The sequence below is a fragment of the Anguilla rostrata genome, chromosome 4 (assembly GCF_018555375.3).
Source record: "Anguilla rostrata isolate EN2019 chromosome 4, ASM1855537v3, whole genome shotgun sequence".
Lineage (NCBI taxonomy): Eukaryota > Metazoa > Chordata > Actinopteri > Anguilliformes > Anguillidae > Anguilla > Anguilla rostrata.
Window position 1 is genome coordinate 59483039 of NC_057936.1, and position 22595 is coordinate 59505633.

The 22595-nt window shown below is 39.1% G+C and overlaps 3 protein-coding genes across 5 annotated transcripts; 2 read left to right on the top strand and 1 right to left on the bottom strand.

Moving 5' to 3' along the window:
* Nucleotides 1-1546: 1546 nt before the first annotated feature.
* On the bottom strand, nt 1547-6960 carry LOC135253824 (cytochrome P450 2J2-like). Its single transcript, XM_064333620.1, has 9 exons — nt 6624-6960; nt 5929-6091; nt 4883-5032; nt 4332-4492; nt 3901-4077; nt 3141-3282; nt 2752-2939; nt 2189-2330; nt 1547-2100 (listed from the first exon to the last, which is right to left on the bottom strand). Exons 1-9 carry the CDS (start codon nt 6813-6815, stop codon nt 1925-1927), a joined length of 1491 nt encoding a protein of 496 aa, XP_064189690.1. The 5' UTR covers nt 6816-6960; the 3' UTR covers nt 1547-1924.
* A 1925-nt stretch (nt 6961-8885) lies between these two features.
* LOC135253826 (cytochrome P450 2J2-like) lies at nt 8886-15041 on the top strand. Its single transcript, XM_064333624.1, has 9 exons — nt 8886-9544; nt 9647-9809; nt 10310-10459; nt 10821-10981; nt 11479-11655; nt 11899-12040; nt 12588-12775; nt 13602-13743; nt 14275-15041. Exons 1-9 carry the CDS (start codon nt 9359-9361, stop codon nt 14448-14450), a joined length of 1485 nt encoding a protein of 494 aa, XP_064189694.1. The 5' UTR covers nt 8886-9358; the 3' UTR covers nt 14451-15041.
* Nucleotides 15042-15185: 144 nt separating this feature from the next.
* On the top strand, nt 15186-21756 carry LOC135253822 (cytochrome P450 2J2-like). 3 transcript variants are annotated; one of them, XM_064333618.1, is made up of 10 exons: nt 15186-17090; nt 17250-17343; nt 17593-17755; nt 18300-18473; nt 18755-18915; nt 19153-19329; nt 19700-19841; nt 20061-20248; nt 20606-20747; nt 21006-21756. In XM_064333618.1, the coding sequence occupies exons 2-10, from the start codon at nt 17335-17337 to the stop codon at nt 21179-21181; spliced, it is 1332 nt and encodes a 443-aa protein (XP_064189688.1). In that variant the 5' UTR covers nt 15186-17090; nt 17250-17334; the 3' UTR covers nt 21182-21756. The 3 variants fall into 3 exon arrangements, with proteins under 3 accessions (XP_064189688.1, XP_064189686.1, XP_064189687.1); XM_064333616.1 differs by having other exon boundaries at nt 15186-17343; XM_064333617.1 differs by having other exon boundaries at nt 15186-17343; nt 18300-18449.
* The last annotated feature ends 839 nt before the right edge of the window (nt 21757-22595 follow it).

Sequence of the window (22595 nt, forward strand, 5' to 3'; positions counted from 1 at the left end):
AACAGCACTGAAAAACATTTTATGAGTATAAGACATTCCGTTAACTCTGTATAGCATACCAATGTTAGCTAATGTTTAGCTAAATGTTCTCATTTTTTAATGTTAACATTAGCTGTGTTTGCTTATTTATATAGCAAGCTAGCTAAATAGCCAGTCACTGGTCAATGTTGTTGGTACTTCGAGAGATTTTGTGTACGGAGAAGTTTTTCTGTACGCGGAGAAGTTTGTGAGTGCATGGAGAGTCTGTGCACATGGAGAAGTTTTGCAGTGTGCGGAGAACCTTTTTGTGTGCGTGGAGCAGTTTTTTTCCGCTGGGGCTGCTGGAGCCTATTCCAGCATGCATTGGACGAGAGGCAGGAATACACCCTGGACAGGCCATAAATTAACGGCTGGGCACACACACCATTCACTCACACACTCATACTTATGGGAAATTTAGAGTCTCCAATTAGCCTAGCTGCATGTCTTTGGACTGTGGGAGGAAACTGGAGTACCTGGAGGAAACCCACGAGGACACAGGGAGAACATGCAAACTCCACACAGAAAAGCCCCAAGCCGAGATTCGATCCCACGACCTTCTTACAGGGCGTGTGTTTCGTGCAGAAGGCAAAGGGATAAATGACCTGAGCACATACAAAGACAAGGCACTTGTTGACAGGTGACAGTTGTAAATATGATATGTTCATCTGGAAGTCATTTAATTTGAAAGCTGTAAGGAAGAAAAAAAGTTGAACCAGAGCCGTCATGTATAAACAGATTTACAATACGTGGGAAAGAGAGAACATAGTTTATGAGGTTATTTACGTTATGAAAGAGGGAGATGTGCATGTGTGTGTGTGTGTGTGTTCATTCACAGGCATGTGTGTATGTCTCTGTGTGCACTATGTTGTATTTGGTTGTTATTCTAAGAATCTCCATTGAAATGCATTTAAATCTCAGACACACTAGGTTATACTGAGACCTCAGTGATTCAGCCACAAGAGTGAGTCAATGTTAATATGGTTGTCTGTAGTCAGGTGACAGAGGGGAGTGATATTGTTCACTGTGATGTGTGTAGGATGAATGAGGGGTTTCTCGTTTTGGACACTGCTATAATACTGTTGACAGAAAATCAGGTGGTCTTAATAGTGTACAATAGTGTTACCATTACATTCAGTCAGTAAGGCACTGCTGCAACTGTTCTTCTGTTTTTTGTTTGATTCATTATTTTGCACACTATATGCCTTGCACCTGCCCTAGTTGTAAAATAATTTGGCTATATAGATAGAGAGGATATATACAGATAGATATGGATATATCCATAGATAGACAGACAGACAGACAGACAAACAGATGCAACAATGCAAAACAGTAGAAACTACATAAACAAGAAATATTTACATAAAATTGAATGGGTAAAAAAATTAAATGAAGTAAAAATTATAATTAAGTAGATATTAAACCTACATGGCATAACAATATGAAAAAAATAAAATATGTTCTGTATGTATAACTTGTTCTTTTCATATCCTGAAAAAAATCTAAAGTCAAGCCAAAAGAAAAAGCATTATAGGATCATGTCTTTATTTTAGGTTCATGAACCTATTTCCAAAACAGAAGGAAAATGTCAGTGCTGTTAGTTAGTGGGAATGAGCACACTGCTGACTGTGAGTCATCTTGCATTCTGGTTCTCTGGGTTACATTACAATGGGCTCTCTCTGTAGAGCGTGGGTATTACATCATGTCTTAACAATATTGGCATCATATGTTGTAGCCCTATGCATATAATAATAGGTTGAACATACATTGCCCAAAGCCACTTTGACATAGCAGTATACAGCACACACACACGTGGGGTTCTAGGCCTCAGGGCTTAATTTCTAGTGTTGCATGGCATAAAGCCTCAGGTAGTGAGAGAGAAATGGGAAGGGTCATTAAAGGCACTTTAACGAAGGGAGGCACAGATCTTGAAAGGAACTGGTGTAAGGGTGGCTCCGATTTGCCCTTCCAGGTTTAGCTCTACGCCCTGGACAGGGGAGAAGCTGAATTTTTGGAAGATGAAGACGAAGAAGAGAAAAAGCTCCATCCTAGCCAGTTGCTCCCCTAGGCACACCCTCTTACCTGATGAGAAGCAGCACGTGTTTGGTCAAGTAACCGTTAATTAATTAACTAATCTGCAATTTAGTGCATAACATCGTATTACTATTACCTGCTGAGAAGGGCATGAATGCATCATGTTTCACAAACTTTCCATCTGCATCCAAGAAGTGTCCAGGGTTGAAAGTATCTGGTGTCTGCCACACAGACTTGTCAAACATCACTGAGGTCAAGATGGCCAATACCGATGTGCCCTGAAGACACAAAATACTGAGACTGCAGGTTTTTTTCAACAAGTGCTATCAACTTTGGATTTTTAGAATTGGAAAGCTGAAATATGCATAGAAGCGTAAAACACAGACTTATTGTTTCCTTCCGTTGTAAGGGTGTTTGTGCTTAGACTGTGGAAATTTATTTTGTGAGGTTCCACAGATTTAATGCAGCACAAATTCCTCTATTAATGTATTGAATTCTGTCCTTTGCTTAGTTGCTTAAATTATTTGACCATTTTATTTGGTTAACAGTTACGAGAAATATCCACATACAAGGGTTTGTACTTTGTGGGCCATTTAGATTTTTGTAAAATTAACTGATTAGAAAAGAATCCTTGCGACAAAGGAATCTTTATACTCCTACATGTGTGCAAGCATGTCAACTGCCTGTTCTGTTTCTTACCTTTGGAAGGAAGTATCCTCCCAGTGTTGTGTCCTTGCTGGCAATCCTGGGCATATTCAGTGGCACAATGTTGCCCATCCTCTGTATTTCATGGATCACAGCATCAGTGTAGGGCATTTTGGCTCTGTCTGCCATGGTGGGCTGCCGTGATTGGCCAATTACTCTGTCAATCTCAGCCTGGACCTTCTCTATAGTGGGACAAGGCCAGCATGAATTGCCACTTACAGTAAGGGCTTATTCATAAAGTGTTAAGAGCAGGATAATGATAATCACTTCTTATTTAAGTAATAGTAACAGCTGCAAACTGGTTCAGAAATATTGATTTTGAAAATCCAACTGTAAAAAGTTTCTTTGAATTGCTTTTGACAGATCCGTTGGGAGCCATGCACCTTGTATGTCAGGGTATTTCATCATATAGAGCAAGGCCCAGCGCAGTGTGGTCGAGGTGGTCTCAGTTCCAGCGAGAAACAGGTCCAGAGCACACATGATCAGGTTGAACTCGTCAAAGCCTGCCGCTGGGTCATGCGTATTCTGGCAAGTGAAAGAACAAAAGGTTAATGAGATTTTTTATTTTTAGTTGCACGTCAATTTCTGTAGCCCAGTGAAATATGATGTGAGATTTATTTTAAGTGTGCAGTATGTAAATTTGGAGAAAAGGGAGGAACAAGCGACAGAGAGGTAGATTTCGGGGAAAAATGTTCCACCTCTTTAAAAGCCTGGCAAATACGCCATTGTATGAGGCGGAACTGGTAATTTTGGCAGATTTTTCACTGCCATTTTGTTTTCTAGACCACTAGACTAGCCTGCTACAGCACCATTTCTGTGGTATCTCTGCCTGACAGAGCTGTGAACGCGTAACATGATTGACAGAGAGCTGTCCTGATTTGCTTCCTTGCAGAGAGCTATCCAAAGAAAAGGATTAAACTGATTAAGCCAATTATTGGCTCATCATGGATTTTAGCATCACCAGAAGCTTTGGGTGCTCTGGGACTGAAGTCTCCCATGTGCTATGCTTCGTTCACCAAAAACAGAATCCTGTATTGTGAAGATACAGGCAGCACACATGAACATGCCAATTCACAACTGTATCCATGATTATTATGAATATGATTTAAAAAAAATAAGTGCAAAAGCAAAAGCACCATTTACATGTTCTATCTCGGCAAGGAAGGAGTCAATATAGTCTCGTGGGGCAGACGGGTCCCAGTCCTGTTTATGCTTCTCCAGCTCCCCTCTCACAAATGCAGAGAGGTCTTTGTAATGTCTGAAGATTTCATTGTGTGGTCCTGGCAGAAACTTCATCACTGTTGGAAAAGCTTCGTAGAGCTGAAGAGAAAAATAAATATAGTTAGTGAGGATTCATAGCTGTTTTACTGTACACAAAAATGAGTAGCAAATTGCTTTAATCGCATTCTAATTTTTTTTAAAATTAGGAATGTGTCAAGTCAGTTAACCCCAGAAATCAATATTGCATCTGAATGAGCCATTAAGTATAAGTGTTATTTTTATTTTAATTACAAATATCCACATATTAATAATACATATACTATTATAAACCTTTCAGAGTAAGTTTCTCCTACCTGTCCCCATATGGAACCATCCAGCTGAATTGTTTCAGACAACAACTTCAGGAGCAGTTGGAAATTTTGATCACTATAATCAAACCTGTGTCCAAACACCATGAAGCAGATAATGTTGGAGACTGCATTGTGGAGAAGCAAGTGGGGATCAAAGGGGTTACCTATGAATGAAGAATAAGACAAGGTGAGGCTCTCATTCTTGAAACCTGTATTTCATATTTGGATACAAGGTGCGTAGGGTTTTTGGTTGGACATACTAAGCCTTTTTAAATTACAGCCTTGCATGAGCTGTTGGCTAAGCACTTGTTTGGTACATTTAATTAAGTACATTTTTTCTTAAAAACATAATGCTAATTTAATTGTTTTTCATTAAAGCGGGGGGAACTACAGACAATTGTTACTAGCTTGGTAAGCTTGGAGCATTTGTCACAGTAAGTGGAATAGTAGTATCGTAGTGTATTTTATCTGGAGAGATGAGCACACAGAGTGGATTTGTAAAATACTGAGGGAGATCTGACCCTTTTAAATCCTTTCCCTTCTTGACACTTTACCTCGCTCCCGCTCAATCTCTTCTTGAAGGAATCTGCTCTCCTCACAGATGATGGACTCCAAGGATTTCTTTCCCAATCCAAAGTTTCTCATGGTGGTGAGAGCGAATCTTCTCTGTTTCCTCCACTTGTAGCCATTGCTCATGAAAATGCCTGGGTGGAATGCACATTTTCATTCTGCTTGGGTTTTAATTCTGATCTGTAAAGAATCACTACTGAACTACTCTGACATTTGAGCAAAAACTGCAACTTTCCTCTCGCAAAGCGCACTAATAATTTTAGGAACTAGAAGATAAGACACATAACTGATTATTGTAGTGAAATAACTCATGTTTTAGAGCAGTTTAGTTGTTTTCCAAACATCCAAAACAGAATAATGCATTTAAAATAAAATAATAGATTTGTCAGCTCAGTCACTGATTTGATTGTTATATGCAGTGCCCTCCATAACTATTGACACCATTGGGAAAAAGATGAGCTATTGAACCTGTGCAAAAATAAAAGAATTAATCTGATTTTAGCACCCAGTTCCAGATTAGCATTGGATCTTTGATTTTAACTGGGTGTTTTGGTTAGATGAGACCAAAATAGAGGTTTTTGGCCAGGCACACCAGCGATTGGTTAGGCATCGGAAAAAGAATGCTTATGTCGAAAGCAATGGCATACTTAGGTGAAATATGGTATTGAATTTTTGATGTTACAAGTTGTTTTCCATTTTAAAATTTGCAGTTTGAATTTAAGAGGGAAGTCCACACGTGGAGACTGAAGGAATTGAAAGAGTGAAAGATTCTGTATGGAGGAATGGACAAATCTGTTTCTACCAGTATATTCACCTATCTCATTTAACACTTTAAGAAGACTCAGTGGTAAAGTGCAACCAAAAAATTCTTCCCCGAGCAAGTGTATTAGCATGAAAGAATGACATTTTCCTGTTCTTGAGCATACAGTACAGTTCATTATCTGTTTGTTTTGTACAGCCCTTTTGCTGATCTTTAACAATATTGCTGACAATTTGAGAGGGGAATGACCGGTATGATGAAAAGACTTGCCATTTCCAGAATAGAGTCTGTCAGCCATTGGGCTCGGAGGTCGATCCACAAAGTTCTCTGCTTGAGTAACCAGTGCTTCCTTCACCATTTTGTACCCTGTCACAAGCACGGTCTTCTCTCTACCCAGGCGGATGCTGAAGATGTTCCCGTAAACCTCGGCCAGCTTTGAAAGTGAGACAAAATTAACAACTCGTCATCACCAGTCAATTAGCTTTGTATGTCTGGTTTTCTGAACGCAGGTGATTTAGCATTGGTGTTGTTAGTGTAGCTGTTCAAATCAATTCAGTTGCACCCATTTCAAAGGGGATATTAACTGCTTTATATTTAAGGACATATCAGTAGGCCTACTACTGTAGAAACTAGCTTGCTAACCAATGATAAAAATTATTAGTAAAAAAATATTAATACTATTCGCAAGGTTTCTGACATAATAGGTAGTGTGACCACAGAGTCAACAATAAACTGCTTAGAAAAGGTTCAAACACAGTTGCCATTTCCCAGAAGACACTAGCTGGGAATAATATTGAAATAATGTTTTTGTACATGCTGTTTTACTTGTGCCCAAAATGTCCATTTTAAAATAATTAAAATTGAAGCTAAATTGTTTTCTAAGTACACGTGTGCACCATAATGAATTTTTTCACTGGCAGCTTGATATATGACAAACAATCACAATTCTAATGGATTCTTCTTACCTTTGTCAGGTAAATGTGTGGTTGTTTGGTGTCAATATGGAAGACATTTCCCACAACAGGCAGGGCCCAGGGTCCAGGGGGAAAGTTGGGGGCTTTTCTGTGTTTCAGAAAGTCAGTGATCAGAAGAACAGCGATGAGGAAGAGTAGAAGCCGTTTGATGTCAAGTCCCTCTAGCAAGGAATACAGCAACATGTTGAATAGAAAAGCACTCCAAGGACTGCTGAAAAATCTACCGGTGCTCTCCCTGCTACAATTCCACTCCAGTCCAGTTAATGCTTTACTTTCCTGTTGGGCTTTACTTACAACAGATGCCTTGTATTATGCAACCAATCAGAGCACGTAGTGGTAGCTGAGCTTGCAACCACATCGGCAGTTTCCAGTTTTTCAAGTCTTATTTATGCTTCAGGCGGACTCACGCGAGAATGCACAACATATTACATCTTTACATGTACGATATATTGTAAGAACATCCAGATTGACTTTCTGAACAGACATGGAGTCGCAACTGAATTATATTGTGAGGAAACATTGTGTCTTGTACAGTGAAATTATCTGATTGTTCTCAGCAAGTACTGTAACCACATGAGGATAAAAAAGACAAAAAAACAAAAACAAAGGTTCACTTAATTATTTAAATGTATATTTTATTTGGTGGAGCAGCATGGTGGTGCAGTGGGAAGCACTGTCGCCTCACAGCAAGAAGGTTGTGGGTTTGAATCTCGGCTTGGGCCTTTCTGTGTGGAGTTTGTACATTCTCGCCACGTCAGCATGGGTTTCCTCCCACAGTCCAAAGACATGCATGGAGGCTAATTGGAGACTCTAAATTGCCCATAGATACGAGTGTGTGAGTGAATGGTGTGTGATCCTATCTGTCCAGGGTGTAATCCTGCCTCTCGCCCAATGCATGCTGAGATAGGCTCCAGCACCCCCTGCGACCCTGCCCAGGATAAGTGGGTATAAATAATGGATGGATGGATTTTATTTGGTCATTTCCATTACCTTATCCAGTGTAGCTTACAGGATGTGCATGTAACTTCAATTAGAAATCCCAAAACAATCTCCCCATCTGATTTCAAATGGCAGATCATATTTTATTTCTTTTGCACATTTACAGCAATTTTCAATTTACAGTATGAAAACCAAAAGAATAGCTACCCTTTTTTTTTTTAAAAAACTTAATCCAAATAACAGGCATCCAACAATACAAGTTTAGTGTAATAGTGCAATTAATACAAACGGTTCACGACGATTATAAGGTGAAGCTCGTTCCTTTTTAGATTTTTAGTTAAGGAAGTGACGCAGTGATTTTTTGACGGCTTTAAGGCATGAAGTCTGTCCGTACTTAAGTCCAGGCTGACCTGTGTGCCATCTGGTGGCGAGATCGTTAATGTCCTGTGGAGACACCTACATAAAATGCTTATCCACAGGCATGCATATTTAACAAGACAGGAAAGCACGCCTTCAGCTAGACTAGGGTTATGAAGCCCTGAAAGTATAAAAGCCTGTATTGCGCATGTTGTGGGCAAAACATTGGGACTCCAAGTGAATGGTGAATAACAGACTTTTGAGAGCAAAATAAAACTTCCCCGATGGTATTTTGAAACTCGACTAACGATCGTTGAACAGATTTTGAAATTATGTATATTTTCTTATCATTTTCTCGAAACTGGACCCAAACAACCATTGTTTACCAAACTGTTACAAACAATGAAATGTACTTAGTCACTCGCCTAAACACTAGCCGTGACAAGATACACAATTGCGTTTATGCAGGCAGCACACGCCAGGGGCACGTCCGCCTCTATCAAGATAGCGATCAGTACTTGTGGATCACTTGCAGTCTCATTATGTGGATATGTGTTTGCACATATGAGAGGTTAAACATAATTTTGGAGTCAGATAGCTAACCGAGATAAGATCAATTCCGTTCCAGTAGCACCGAGTAAGACTATACTATAGCCTACATACGCTGACACAAACACGCATCCGCGCACACAAGCATAATAATCACATTTTAAAATGCAGCTGTTTTGGCGAATATGATTGAAATAGCTTATTTTGTCCGAACTTCTAAACTTTGAGGTTAAAAGACTATTTCAGTTTTGTCATTGTCTGTTGTGCACTGCTGCGAACAAATACATATTTATACCTGATTCTGTTTGACATGTGGGTGTCACCAAATCAGGTATAAAATGACAGTTGGTTTTTTTTATTTATTTTTTTAAATTTTGAAATCAAAGTAAATAAGCAACCTTTTAAGCAGAATTTAACTGTACATCGGTATTTTCAGTAAGTGATCAGAAAAATTCTGTTGCTAATTATAAAATGTGAGAATGTTACTTAAAAGGCAGGTCACAAATCAGATCACACTTCAAGTAATGATTACGGAGATTACAAATTTAAGCTGGTTTGACTTGTAATTACACATTTGAAACTGATAGCTAAGTAGGTTCCACACTCAAAATAATGACTAGGAACTGTTAAAATAAGTTGCCTGCACTAATACGTTTATTTTTGAAGTAAAAAATAAATAAAAAAGTGACTGAATTAGAATTTTGAAGAAAAAAGAACATTCAGAAATACTCTTCAGGGGTTTATGGGTAAGTTTCCCGCCCCATTAATTTTCAGCTTAGCAGCCGCTACTAATTTAACCTGTCCCTGCTTCGTTTTTTATTCAGTTGTTCACAGATCAGATCGTACCTGTACTGTTCTGTCAGTGCTACATAATATCAACCATGACTCTACAACACGCATTGCTGGCGTGGTTTAACATCGGCGACTGCCTGATATTCCTTCTTGTGTTCCTACTTATATCTTATATCTTGAAGAATAAAACTCCACCAAATTTTCCACCAGGGCCCTGGTCAGTGCCGTTTTTAGGTAATGTATTCTTCGGTTTAGACTTCAGGACCATTGATAAGGTAAGAGACATACATATATATATATATATGTTTAAAAATCCATATACATTTTGTGCAGTACAAGCAAAGTACTAACATTGATTTTGTATTGAACATTTATAGCTTGCTGAAGAGTATGGCAGTGTCTTCAGTCTGAGGAAGGGCAGTGAGAAGATTGTTGTTGTATCAGGCTATAAAATGGTGAAGGAGGCTTTGGTTACGCAGGGAGAACACCTGGCTGACCGCCCCGTAATTCCTCTTTTTCATGAAGTTTTTAAAGGGCTTGGTAAGTAACCGGAGTTTGTTCGGAAACTTGTAACCAGAAAGTTACTTCGTTAGATTCTGGTGATTTATTTAGAAAGGCAACATTATCATTGCTGACATACATTTTGTTTTTACCAATAAGTAGTATATAAAATGTAAGTTACACTATTTCAGTTGTCCTGTATAGGGGCTTCTGCAAAGGAAATAAGTGTTTCAGATTGTTAAGTATGCACACATTTGTTTATGGTCAGAAGTACAATAGCTACTGAACACTAATGTATGCTCTTTTTTTTTGTCTTAATGCTTTTTTTAACAGTACTCGAGAAATGAATTAATGTAGTGGTATTCACATTGTACAGACTCATCCCATTGCTTCTAACAGGTTTATTTGCCAATGGAATCAACAAAATGGGATGCTGTTTCAATCGATAGTGATCACTAGGTGTGTGCGCATGATTGTGTCTGTGGGGGTGATAGGTAGCAGTGTCTCCTTTGGAAATCTGCTGTCTTTTTTTGATCAAGGTATAATTCTAAGCAATGGACACATGTGGAAGAACCAGAGGAGGTTTGCAAATATCCACTTGAAACATTTTGGAGAAGGCAAAAAAGCCCTGGTGACTTGCATTCTCGAGGAGTGCCACTGGCTCTGCCAGGCTGTGAAAGAGGAACAGGGTAACTGCCGCACTGAAAATGCACTGGCTTTTTTCAGTTCTGTTCATTTTGTATCACGCTTTTCTTCAATAATTACTTCTTTTGACTTGGTTGGGGATTTGCCATTTTGTTTGGAAAACCATTTTTGTTTTCATTCTGCTTAATATATTGGTGTTATAGTCATTATATTATTATTATTACCATTTTATTGTATTATTTGCAGTGAAAATGAACTAAGCCTTTGGTTTCTCATATTATGTTAATTACTCATGCAGGGAATTTATAACATTTCTTTGTACTGTTTTATCATAGGAATCAGCTCTATGGGTTTTACTCTCCATTCTCTACAAGAATTACATTTGTTTTGTTCTTTTGACCTTAGGGAGACCCTTTGACCCCCAGTTCATAATGAACAATGCAGTTGCCAATGTCATCTGTTCTGTGATGTTTGGACATCGTTTTGACTACAGTGACACGCGCTTCCAGACTCTCCTGCGCTTGGACGCAGAAGCCATTTTCTTAATCGGAACTGCACGTGCTCAGGTTGGTACAGTAAGGTCTTGTCGGTTTTTGTTTGCCCAAACTCAGCAGGTAAAACTTGAGGTTATGGAACTTGTGAACTGCTGTGAGTGAGCTATGATCCTTGACTGTACTTTCACATTTAATCACTTTGCCTGAACCTGGACCTGAACGTCAACATGGCATTGGGGGGCGACGTAGCTCGGTAGGTAAGAGCGGTTGTCTGGCAGTCGGAGGGTTGCCGGTTTGATCCCCCGACCTGGGCGTGTCGAAGTGTCCCTGAGCAAGACACCTAAACCTCTAATTGCTCCCAACAAGCTGATTGGTACCTTGCATGGCAGCCTTTCACCATTGGTGTGTGAGTGTGTGTGTGAATGGGTGAATGAGAGGCATCAATTGTAAAGCGCTTTGGATAAAAGTGCTATATAAATGCAGTCCATTTACCATTTACCATTTGCATAGTATAGTAACATCAAACAGCCAACAGATGTAACTTTGGTGCTGTTGTTTTTCATTTTCAGCTTTACGATGTCTTTCCTGGACTTATGAAGTACTTGCCAGGACCCCACCAAACCATTTTTTCACACTACGCTAAAATCATTGCTTTCCTGAAAGAAGAGATAGAGAATCACAAAAAAGACTGGGATCCCTCTGATCCTCGAGACTACATCGACGCCTACTTGGGAGAGATTGAGGCGGTAAGGTGAAATCACTACAGTATAATAGTCCAACCTGCAAAGTTAGATCTTGTTATCATGCAAGTCCTTCCAGTAGAACCACACTGGGTGTTTTTCACGGTCATCTCCTGAATGTGTTGCATGTGCGTCCAAACCTGTGTAGATATATGCAGGGTTTTTAAACAAATTTGTGTAACTAAATCAGGACAGTTTTTTTTTTTCTTTTTCTGAAACCTCCCTTTTTGAAAACTTCCAATCTCTTAGAAAAAAGATGACGTTGAAGCCGGCTTCAATACTGAGACCTTGGCCTTCTGCACTCTGGACATGTTTGAGGCTGGGACAGAGACAGCTGCCACTACACTGCGGTGGGGGTTTGTCTTCATGATGAAGTACCCGGAGATTCAGAGTAGGTGTTTGCAGATCTTTTAATTTGTGCATGTTCCTGAGCTCTGGAATTGGAATTGGGATATTTAAATATTGTGAGTTTTTGAGAATTTACTAGTCATTTTAAACCCAGCAAGTGCTAAAATTGTGAGCAAATTACCGACCAAAACAATGACAATTAAACTTTCAGAAAGAACTGACCCCTTTTCAACATGGCTGCAGTTTCAGCTGTGTGTGAAAAAGCAATGTACAGCATGGAACTGGTGTGAAGATCTTTTTAAATTAAATGACATTTCCACCTGTTCATGGAGATCATTGAATGAATCATAATTATCCAGGTCTTAAAATCAGGTAATGTACTTTTGCTTTCACATTTAAACTATGTGTTGTATTTTCTTGACACTTTATGTCTGTCTAGTGATTGCACTGAAAGTTATGGTACAGGCTGAGAACATTGTACTAGCAAGAAACATCTTCAGGGTACACTGGACAAATATTGTATGTCTCTGATAGATTGTACTGTGAGGTTTCACTGTGACATCACTGTTTTTCACTGCTTGCTCTCACAGAGAAGGTCCACGCCGAGATTGACAGAGTAATTGGCCAATCGCGGCAGCCCACCATGGCAGACAGAGCCAACATGCCCTACACTGATGCTGTGATCCATGAGATTCAGAGGATGAGCAATATTGTGCCGCTGGGTTTCCCTAAAATGACCAGTAAAGATACAATGTTAGGGGGACATTATATACCAAAGGTGAATGAAAGAAAATACTGAAAACATAAAGAATTAGTTCTGCAAACTATGAACACATTTCACTCCAGTTGGTGGAATACATCTCTGGCTCCATCAATATTTTCACCAATACATTTTTATCCAGCAAATCTAATATTTTTATGTATATTAAATGTATTTTAATGTATTTGTTATCATAGAATTTGGAGATGAAACCAAAATCTTGTTCATGGTTTTATCTTGGGATCTTGTTGTTTTGTTATTTTCTAAAATTGTAAAGGGGCGTGTCTATAGGCACAGAAGGAGGTACATCTGGTGAAGTGAAATGTATACAGAGTATTCCAGAGGTGAATTCGCATTTATCAGTTTGCACTCAATTTCAGTGAAGCTTTTGCTCATGCAAATTTAACTCTTAAATACAATAATATTACTTGATACGCGATCTGTTAAATATATGAACTGATGCACTAGAAGAAAAAAAAAACTTGGTTGCAACAACAAAAAAGACAGACAGAAAATATTGTCACATTGGAAAAGAATAAAAAAACAAGCAAATGAAAGGTTCACAGAAGGGAGGGGAAAGAAAAAAAAAAAGTGTTGTCAGGTGAGTGTGTGAACCAAGCCCCCCCCACTTTCCCACCCAAAATACTTAATGCCCATAGAAATTGTACAGTCCTTTCCCCTTTTCACACACTACACAGAGGAATCCCTCTAATATCAACTGTACCTACCTGGTCAGCATGGAGGACACCTTAGCACCCCCCAGCCCCCCCCCCCCCCCCCGGCACCATATTTTTGGAAGAAGTTGTTGTTCTGCGAGCCTGTTTCTCGTTTCTCCTCTGCGCAGGGCACGACCGTGGTCACCAGTCTCTCCTCTGTGCTGAATGATAAAAGCGAGTGGGAGACGCCGGGCACCTTCAATCCTGGGCACTTTCTGGATTCACAGGGCAAGTTTCGGAGAAGGAAAGCATTCCTTCCTTTCTCAGCAGGTAAATAATAGTCTTCAATTTCTTCATTTAACCTGTAGGCATGTTTTATTTTTATTTCTGAATGTATACGCTATCTTACTTTTCTCCCATGCTCTTTTGTAATGTTTTTTTTTTGGTATTTATAACCATTATTCCTCTTAATTACTGTAAATACAGTAGAAACTCAAAGTTATGGACAGACTTGTCAAATGAATGGAGCATGTAAGCAGAAGAAACGTTTATATCAATATGTATTATAAAGCTCTATATTAGTTTTATTATAAAAAATAAAGCTAATATAAAGTATTCCAATTCTTTTTACTAAATTTTACATTCAAAGTTATGAGCATTTCCGAATTCTGTACGATCTCCATTCTCAAGTATTTGTATTCTTTAGAGAAAATGGTTATGGAGTTACACAGTATGGTCATTATCAGCTTGCTCTGTGATGTATTTTCATGTAAGATTTATGCCAAATTTAAACCATGATTTGTAACTAAATAAGGATTACATATCTCTCTGTTTTGTTCCTTGCTGCCACATATTCTTCAGGCACGAGGGTGTGTCTGGGGGAGCAGCTGGCTCAGATGGAGCTGTTCCTCTTCTTCACCTCTCTCCTCCAGAGGTTCACCATCGCTCCTCCCCCCGGAGTGGAGCCTAGCCTGGAGGGTCAGCTTGGTTTCACGTACTCTCCGGGGTCTTTCCTTATGTGTGCCTTGGACCGCTAACCCTCCACACAGCAGCAGTGGCTAAGGGGAAAATTGCACGCATTGTTCAGAACCTATAGAAAAATCATGACGACAATGTTAGGTGCAGGCTACCTTAATTCATCACTAAAGTTCTATTCTTATGCTCTTTTTTCACCCAATCACAATAGGCCAAAATATATTGCATGTAATATATTATAGTACTATATATTGTAATATATAGGTTACTTTAAAACATGGTGAATAAAACAATAGTAGAATTTAACAGGGGCCAACGGTGGAGGACTGCAGCATAGATGTGAGGAAAGAACCAGGATACAGACAACCGAATCAGTACAGTAGTTTTCAACAAAAATGTACTGTAGGCTTAGAAAAAAAATAGCAAAGTTGTACACTACAGATAGTATTAAATGATATTGTACATAGCTCAAACATTGTCACTAAGTTTCAGTTTCACATTTCATTAAAAAATCTTTATAATCTAGTATTCTAATCTTATACCTACTATTTTTCAGATTTATTTGTTTCAATAAACTGACTTCATGGACTGTGAAGTAAGAACATATCAGAATTAAAAAAAAAAAGGAATAAAATTTTTATGTATTGCCGGTACTGTGTGTCCTTTGTTTATACTAATACATGGCATCAGGAGGGTATGTTAAGATACAGTGCTGTGAAAAAGTATTTGCCCCCTTCCTGAATTCCTCCATTGTTGCATATTTGTCACACTCATTGGTTTGGAGATATTTTGACAAAATGTAATATTAGACAAAGGGAAGCTGAGTAAACCGTTTCAAATTTATTACTTCATTTATTTAATGAAAAAAGTTATCAAACCCATATCACCCATGTGAAAAAGTTATTAAGGTAAATTTAAGGTAAGTAATTGAGTAATTAAGGGGGCAACTGCTTTCTCACATGGGTGATGGGTGTTTGATAACTTTCATCAAATAAATGAAATAATAATATTTTGTAAAAAAAAGAAAAATGTCTTCTGTTTAATGCAATATTGAGTTACCCATTGTCTAATATTACATTTTGTGTAAAGATAAGAAACTATGCAGTGTGCCAAATATGCAATAAAAGAGGAAATCAGAAAGGGGCACATACTTTTTCACGTCATTGTTTTCTACACATATTTGCACTTAAAACCGGTTCAGTTAAGTCAATGAAAGAGTGCCTGTGATAACACTGAACAGGCAATAATATGAACATTCTTGGTAGATCTTTTGACACTTACCTTAACTACTATACATTAATATTTAACAAAAAGTTCACTCCAGTCCAAACTGAACTCTACTAACTTGATCTGTACAGTATTTGGCATAACGTTAATAAATAGCTTCAAGGCAAAAAGAATTGTGTACTTACTAAAGTTTTTCATTAATCATTCACAACAAGTGATTCACCAAGGAATACTCATATTCACATTCTCAACACGTTTTCATCTATTCTTAAATGGAATTGGTAAATTCATCAAATGTACCATCAATGCCAAGAATGGCTAACCACTTTAAGCACGTATAATAGTCATTACATATAATTAAAGTGTATTTAATAGACATAATTATGTAATGATGCGCATGTGTTGTTTTAATTGTAGATTCCATGTCTACATGAATAATGGGTTGTCATGCAGTATATGCCTTAATACTGTATAGATACACATGGTGGCCTATAATGACATGTACCAATTCTTATGATACATTTCCAAAGATTATGGTATGTAAGGTCAAATTCTAGTCCCTAAAGTTCTAGTCACTAAAATATATTTTGTAGCAGAACTCATAGTACAAAATTATGCACATTGGTGTCATGCCTTTTGAACATTTTATGTGAGCTGCACACCACTCATAATGCAATTTGACTATTGTGATGTGTTATAATTTCATCACAAACCCATTTAAGTAAAGTTTTGATTGCTTTATGTATTTTATTATAAATGTGTTTGTAATACATTATGGGCATAGTTTGCATAGAAAGTGAGGCTGTTTTAATATTATGTTATCAGACAGAGAGTAGGCTGCTGCACTGAGCAGATTGGGTCATCCAAGGCAAGCGCGTTACCTAATCCCCAAACCTGCCAGCATAGCTCTGCACTGTTTCTCTAAGGGGTGGCACGCCCAGGCTTAATGAGAAAACAATGTAAGGAAACAAAGGTCATTCAATTCCTTTCCGGATTCTATTCCAACAGCAACAAATGCTTGCACGATTTAAAGGGGAAGTGCGCCTGCTTTTGTTTGACTTCACAAATCTAAATACGAATCACACAGCTGCCGTTATGAAAGTACAGCTCTCTTCCTTAAATTCAATAATATTGAAAACTATTGAAAACATCCTTTTCACCCCAGGTACTATGTAACGGCAAAGCCAACTGTGTCTCAGGGCAGGTGACCGAGGATTTTGTTCACTCTGAACTAGGAGACCGTGCAATTCCTCTCTGATCTGATTTATTTTATTTTTTGCCGACATCTTCACAGTACGAATCCCCTTTACCCTAGTTTATAGAGTGCAACAACCTTTTTACTGAACTTTTTTTTTTATCCCAGCAGGGCAGCAAGATTTCAAAAGAACGTTTGATTCCAACTTGATTTTTTAAATTTGTTTCATTTCTCAAAGCTGCTTAATGCACAAACAGAACTGAACTTAGCCACATTAACAGTAAATGAACCCCCACAGAAGCACAGTTTAGTTCAGAACCTCTCTCTCAGCACTGAAAACCCCATCTACCATGATTGTATACACATTGCTGGCATGGCTGGATATTAAGGGCTGCCTGCTAGTTTGCTTTGTGATCCTACTTGTGGCCGATATTATCAGGAATAAGAACCCACCAAATTTCCCGCCAGGACCATGGCCCCTGCCTTTTTTGGGAAATGTTTTTACTGGTGTTGACTATAAGACCATGGACAAGGTAAGGTTTAAAGATACTTTACATTTCTTTATTCTTCAGCATACAATTAATGTAAAACGTCCAGAGTCGTCGGGCATTGTTGATGAAACTAATGTACTGAGTCACTTGGTTTACGCCAACATGTGGATCTAAGTTTTGTGAATTTAGCCTGCATGTGGATGTCACAGTATGCTGTAGCATGTCTCCAGGGGAGTGGATTCTGATGAACTCTTTTGCTTTTTTTAAACAAAAAATAATAATGTCAAATAGCTTGCTGAGGAGTATGGCAATGTCTTCAGTCTGCGGAGGGGCAGCGAGAAGACGGTGTTTGTGTCAGGCTTCAGGATGGTGAAGGAGGCTTTGGTGAATCAGGGACAGAGTTTCACTGACCGTCCCGTGAGTCCTCTGTTTGATGAAATCTACAAAGGCCACGGTAAGTGCACATGCGCCATCATTAAAATAAAAAGAAGACCGCTTTGTGTGCGAGCTCTGATCCATCTAGTTTGCACAACAAATGCTATACGCACAAGCTCCATCTACACTGATTAATGCAAACCACGCCCCGTAGGTGTAAATGGTAAATGGACTGCATTTATATAGCGCTTTTATCCAAAGCGCTTTACAATTGATGCCTCTCATTCGCCAGAGCAGTTAGGGGTTAGGTGTCTTGCTCGAGGACACTTCGACATGCCCAGGGCGGGGTTTGAACCGGCAACTCTCCGACTGCCAGACAATCGGTCTTACCTCCTGAGCTATGTCGCCCCTGCCGCAGGTGTGCCGCACGTTCTGAATCGGGGCTACCATAAGCCGTTCTCACCTGCTTCCAATTATGTACCAGGTGTCATCAGGCCACCAGTTTCAAATTCAGTAATGAATACAAACAATTTAGCACGTGCTTTTGCAACACGGTCCCCCTTATGTCAGCGTGAGCTGGTCGTTTTGGCTGCCTGGCTAATGCCCGTTTGCTTACGGTCAAGGTTTGTCTTTTACCAACGGATACGTGTGGCACAAGCAGAAGCAGTTCGCTCTGACCCACTTAAAGAACTTTGGAGAAGGCAGGAAGACACTGGAGTTCCACATTCTGAAGGAGTGTGGCTTCCTCAGCGAGGTCATCAGAGAAGAGCAGGGTAACTACCTGTGGAGTACAGGAGGTGCTGGAGAAACAGTGCCGTTTTTGCATTTTGCCACGATCACATGTTATTCAATATGAAGGTTAAATATAAATGTAATTTGCTAAATGTACCGCAGATTCCTTTCACATTTAAAATGCGGTCACCTCCTCTAACTTGGTTAATAATGCAGAATAATGCACACGGTAGCATTTAGAATGTCTTTACACATTTGCTATTTCAAGTTTAATGATTGATTCTGAAAGGGCCCGTCTCATAATTTAATGCAGTCTAAAGTGAACAGCCCTTATCTGGATCCACAGGAGGACCATTCGACCCCCATGAAAAATTGAACAATGCTGTCGCCAATATCATTGGGGTTCTGGTGTTTGGTCGTCGCTTTGAATATGGGGACATACGCTTCCAGAAGCTTCTACGCATGAGCGCTGAATCTGTCTCCTTAACTGGCTCAGCTGGTGCCCAGGTATTATTTACTCAATGTGGTACTATGTAAAAAATAAAACACCTTAGCTGAATGAACACATTTTCCTTCAAGAGGAATATGTTTCACAACATTTACTCATCTAATGAGCGTAAATGTGATGCTGTCTGTGAAATTCTTTCAGTTTTATTTTTTTACTTTTTTATAAAGACCATACGGAACTCTATAAAAGCCTTTAAAAGTCCCAAGTTTTTACGTCAAAATTTTACCGTCTTTCAGCTTTATGATTCCTACCCAAGGCTCCTTAAATATTTTCCTGGCGTTCACCAAACCATCATCTCAAATTATGGAAAACTTGCAAATTTCTTTAGAGAAGAGATTGACAAGCACGTAGAGGACTGGGATCCATCTAACCCTCGTGATTATATTGACTGCTACTTAATGGAGATAGAAAAGGTAAGGCCACACACACAGTGGATGCCATCATATTTCTGTTTGATGCTCAGTAAATTATCAGGATTTTAGCATGTTAGCGACTATCTGTGGCAGATAAATAGCTTGCAGAAAATCATTTTAGCAGCCTTCAGCTTGAGCAAACCTCTAGGTTACGCAGCAATCTCCAGCTCAGCATAACATCCAGGGCTGATACACACTGAACACACATTTTGTTAGGATTCTCATTGGAAGTTGTCTTAAATCTTAGTTTCATCCAGTGTTCAAAAAAGTGGAATTTTCACTACTTGTAATGCACAGAAGCGTTGTCTTCCGTTGTATAGCAGAGAAGCTCAAGAACTATTTTTATATTGAACCATTGTGTATCTCCCAGAGGAAGAATGACACAGAGGCTGGATTCAATAAGGAGAATTTGGTATTCTGCACTGTGGACTTGTTTGAAGGAGGAACAGAGACTACAACCAATACTATGCGCTGGGCCCTTCTCTTTATGATGAAGTACATGAATTTACAGAGTAGGTGACCATATCATCACATTGGATATATTACCCTAACTAGTATAACACCTAAACATCTATACCTACTTAATAATGACCTCCTCGGTTTTTTTAATGTGAAACAACTAATACAGGTCAGTGATAAATCTTTTAAAAATATTATTATGTTTTCTATTATTTACTTAATTGTTCAGTTTTTCAGTGGGAAAAAGTTTCAGCTTCAATTTGATCTCACAGAGAAGGTCCAGGCTGAGATTGACAGAGTAATTGGCCAATCACGGCAGCCCACCCTGGCAGACAGAGCTGACATGCCCTACACTGATGCTGTGATCCATGAGATACAGAGGATGGGCAACATTGTGCCCCTGAATATGGCCAGGATTGCCAGCAAGGACACAACACTGGGAGGATGCTGTCTACCTAAGGTGGGACAAATCTATCTTGATTGTTCAAGAGATAATGACACAAATGTTAGTCTTAAAAATCATCCAAATAAATTATGTTGTATTGAATAGTTTAGCAGCAATTATTTTAGACTGTTGAAAATACCAGATGTAATTTTTACCAATGTAGAACCATGCAGCAGTACTTTTTAACTAAAGGAATGAATGCAAGAATGTAACGGCATGGTGAGTAATGGTTGAAAAGGAGAGTTTGTCATGTACTTCAAGACAGAAGGCTGACCCTACAGTGCGGGTGGGAATTGCGATATTAAATGAATACTACTTACTGGGACTTTGCAATCCAAGAAGCATGTATCATTGTTATTTCCTGACGTGCAGGGTACAGTCGTGGTCACTAATCTGTCCTCTGTGCTGAATGACAAAAACGAGTGGGAGACACCGGACACCTTTAATCCGGGTCATTTTCTGGATTCTCATGGCCGGTTTCGGAGAAGAGAGGCGTTCTTTCCCTTTTCAGCTGGTGGGTCTCCGTCTTTCCGTTCTCGCGTTTGCCATTCACTCCATCGTCCGGTTGTTTTAACATTACATTACATTGCAGGCATTTAGCAGATGATCTTATCTAGAGCGACTTACACAACGTTTTACATATCATTTACCGAAGCATTTTGAGGCCATTCTCATTGTGTGTACACTCTAATAATGGCAAGCCAAGGAGAAATTATTTAGCCCATTATCACACTTCCTGGTAAAAACCTGAAACCATGTTTTTCATCGTCAGGTAAGAGGGTGTGTCCAGGGGAGCATTTGGCTCGGACGGAACTGTTCTTGATCTTCACGTACCTTCTCCAACAATTCACCTTCTGCCCTCCCCCCGGCGTGGAGCTGAGTCTGGAGAGTCAGCTTGGGTTCACGCAGTCCCCAAAGCCTTTCCAGATCTGCGTCTCCAATCGCTGATTTCTCACCAAGCAACCATTAGCGGTCGGGCTAATCATACTGTATGTACAGTGATGACTGAAACAGGACCAGAAGTGAAAAATGTGCTTTAGTTCAAATGTAAACATGCACATAAGATGCCACAACATTTGACAGGGAGTGTACTAGATATGTTGGAGATTTTTACAGTAAAACATATGTAAACAAATGAGAGAACCTCGGATGTGTTTTTCCTTTGCTTTGAGTGTAATTGTATGTTTTTAAAGTACATTGGAAAACATTGATTTCAAATTGTGTATATGGACATGATTTGTATTCAGACATAATTTTGACCTCAAGTAATTATTACCCCATTCCTCAGGAGCAATAATTTAATTGTATCAATGCTATCCTGCAGTCACTGACATATTTAGTATTGTTATCTGTTTTGGTTAATGAGTAAAACGGATTTATGGGCTCATAAAAGGGTTCATGGATTCAATGCCCATGATAATGTATTAAGCATACAGTATATTATAAAATGATTCAAAATGGAGGCTCAGATTCGCTCTGTCCCAGAATGGGTGACATAAAAAAATTTCTGCTGTCCAAAAGAACCACTGGCTTGGATGAAATTGCTTCTGTTGTTCATATGCTTTCTCCAAACATTCACCATCTTGCCACCAGATGGCACACACATCAGCCAAGACTTTCAAAGTCATAAAGTCAAATTTACTTCCATGTACAATTCAGGACACAGCAATGTGATGCAGGAATAAGGAACAGTTTCACTTTGTAGGTTGTAAGTTTATGAACACGAGTACCAGTTGTGCCAGAGTCAAGGAAGCCAGTACGAGGCTGAGAAATATATTAGAAAGAAGAAAAAAAAAACAAAAAAAAAAAAACATGGCCCATATATATATATACTAAAAGAACAAACTAAAATAACAAAGACAAAAGAAAGCAAAACTGAGCGGCAACTACTTCAGTTCACCGCTCGTAGCTAGCCTGCTTTTCAGCAGACCAGCTCCTCCTGCTTTTCATCAGCAGTTCAGTTTCTCTGTTGTGCTCAGTGGGCGGCATTGTAGCATAATGGGTAAGGAGTTGGTCTTGTAACCTGAAGGTCAGAGGTACAAATCCAGGGAGCAAAGTACTTTACCTGCATTGTTTCAGTGTATATATAGCTGTATAATTAGATACAAGGTCAATGCTATGTAATAAGTTGTGTAAGTTGCTCCGGATAAGAGCATCCGCTAAATAGCCCGAACAGTAGGGAGCAACACACCTTTAAACACACCTGGCTGATAGCTGTTAGTAGCCAGCACAGTTGAGGCCAATCCGGTTCACTGCCGGGCCAAATGCCACATTATACAGTGAAAAGTGCAATCACACTCTTCTGAAACTTGTTGCATAACTAGTCTTGTGATTGTGACAATGCAATGCCTTCATGCCCCAT

What these genes read in the sequence shown, in the direction of transcription:
- LOC135253824 (XM_064333620.1), bottom strand. Translation starts at nt 6,815, where the DNA reads ATGTTGCTGTATTCCTTGCTAGAGGGACTTGACATCAAACGGCTTCTA. An exon ending in ATGGTTCCATATGGGGACAG is followed by an intron (nt 4,078 to 4,331) that starts GTAGGAGAAACT and finishes TTTTCTCTTCAG; the next exon opens with CTCTACGAAGCTTTTCCAAC. An exon ending in GAAATACCCTGACATACAAG is followed by an intron (nt 2,940 to 3,140) that starts GTGCATGGCTCC and finishes GTCCCACTATAG; the next exon opens with AGAAGGTCCAGGCTGAGATT.
- LOC135253826 (XM_064333624.1), top strand. Translation starts at nt 9,359, where the DNA reads ATGACTCTACAACACGCATTGCTGGCGTGGTTTAACATCGGCGACTGC. An exon ending in TGAAGTTTTTAAAGGGCTTG is followed by an intron (nt 9,810 to 10,309) that starts GTAAGTAACCGG and finishes TTTTTGATCAAG; the next exon opens with GTATAATTCTAAGCAATGGA. An exon ending in GGCTGTGAAAGAGGAACAGG is followed by an intron (nt 10,460 to 10,820) that starts GTAACTGCCGCA and finishes TTTTGACCTTAG; the next exon opens with GGAGACCCTTTGACCCCCAG.
- LOC135253822 (XM_064333616.1), top strand. Translation starts at nt 17,161, where the DNA reads ATGATTGTATACACATTGCTGGCATGGCTGGATATTAAGGGCTGCCTG. An exon ending in ACTATAAGACCATGGACAAG is followed by an intron (nt 17,344 to 17,592) that starts GTAAGGTTTAAA and finishes AATGTCAAATAG; the next exon opens with CTTGCTGAGGAGTATGGCAA. An exon ending in ACTTAATGGAGATAGAAAAG is followed by an intron (nt 19,330 to 19,699) that starts GTAAGGCCACAC and finishes TGTATCTCCCAG; the next exon opens with AGGAAGAATGACACAGAGGC.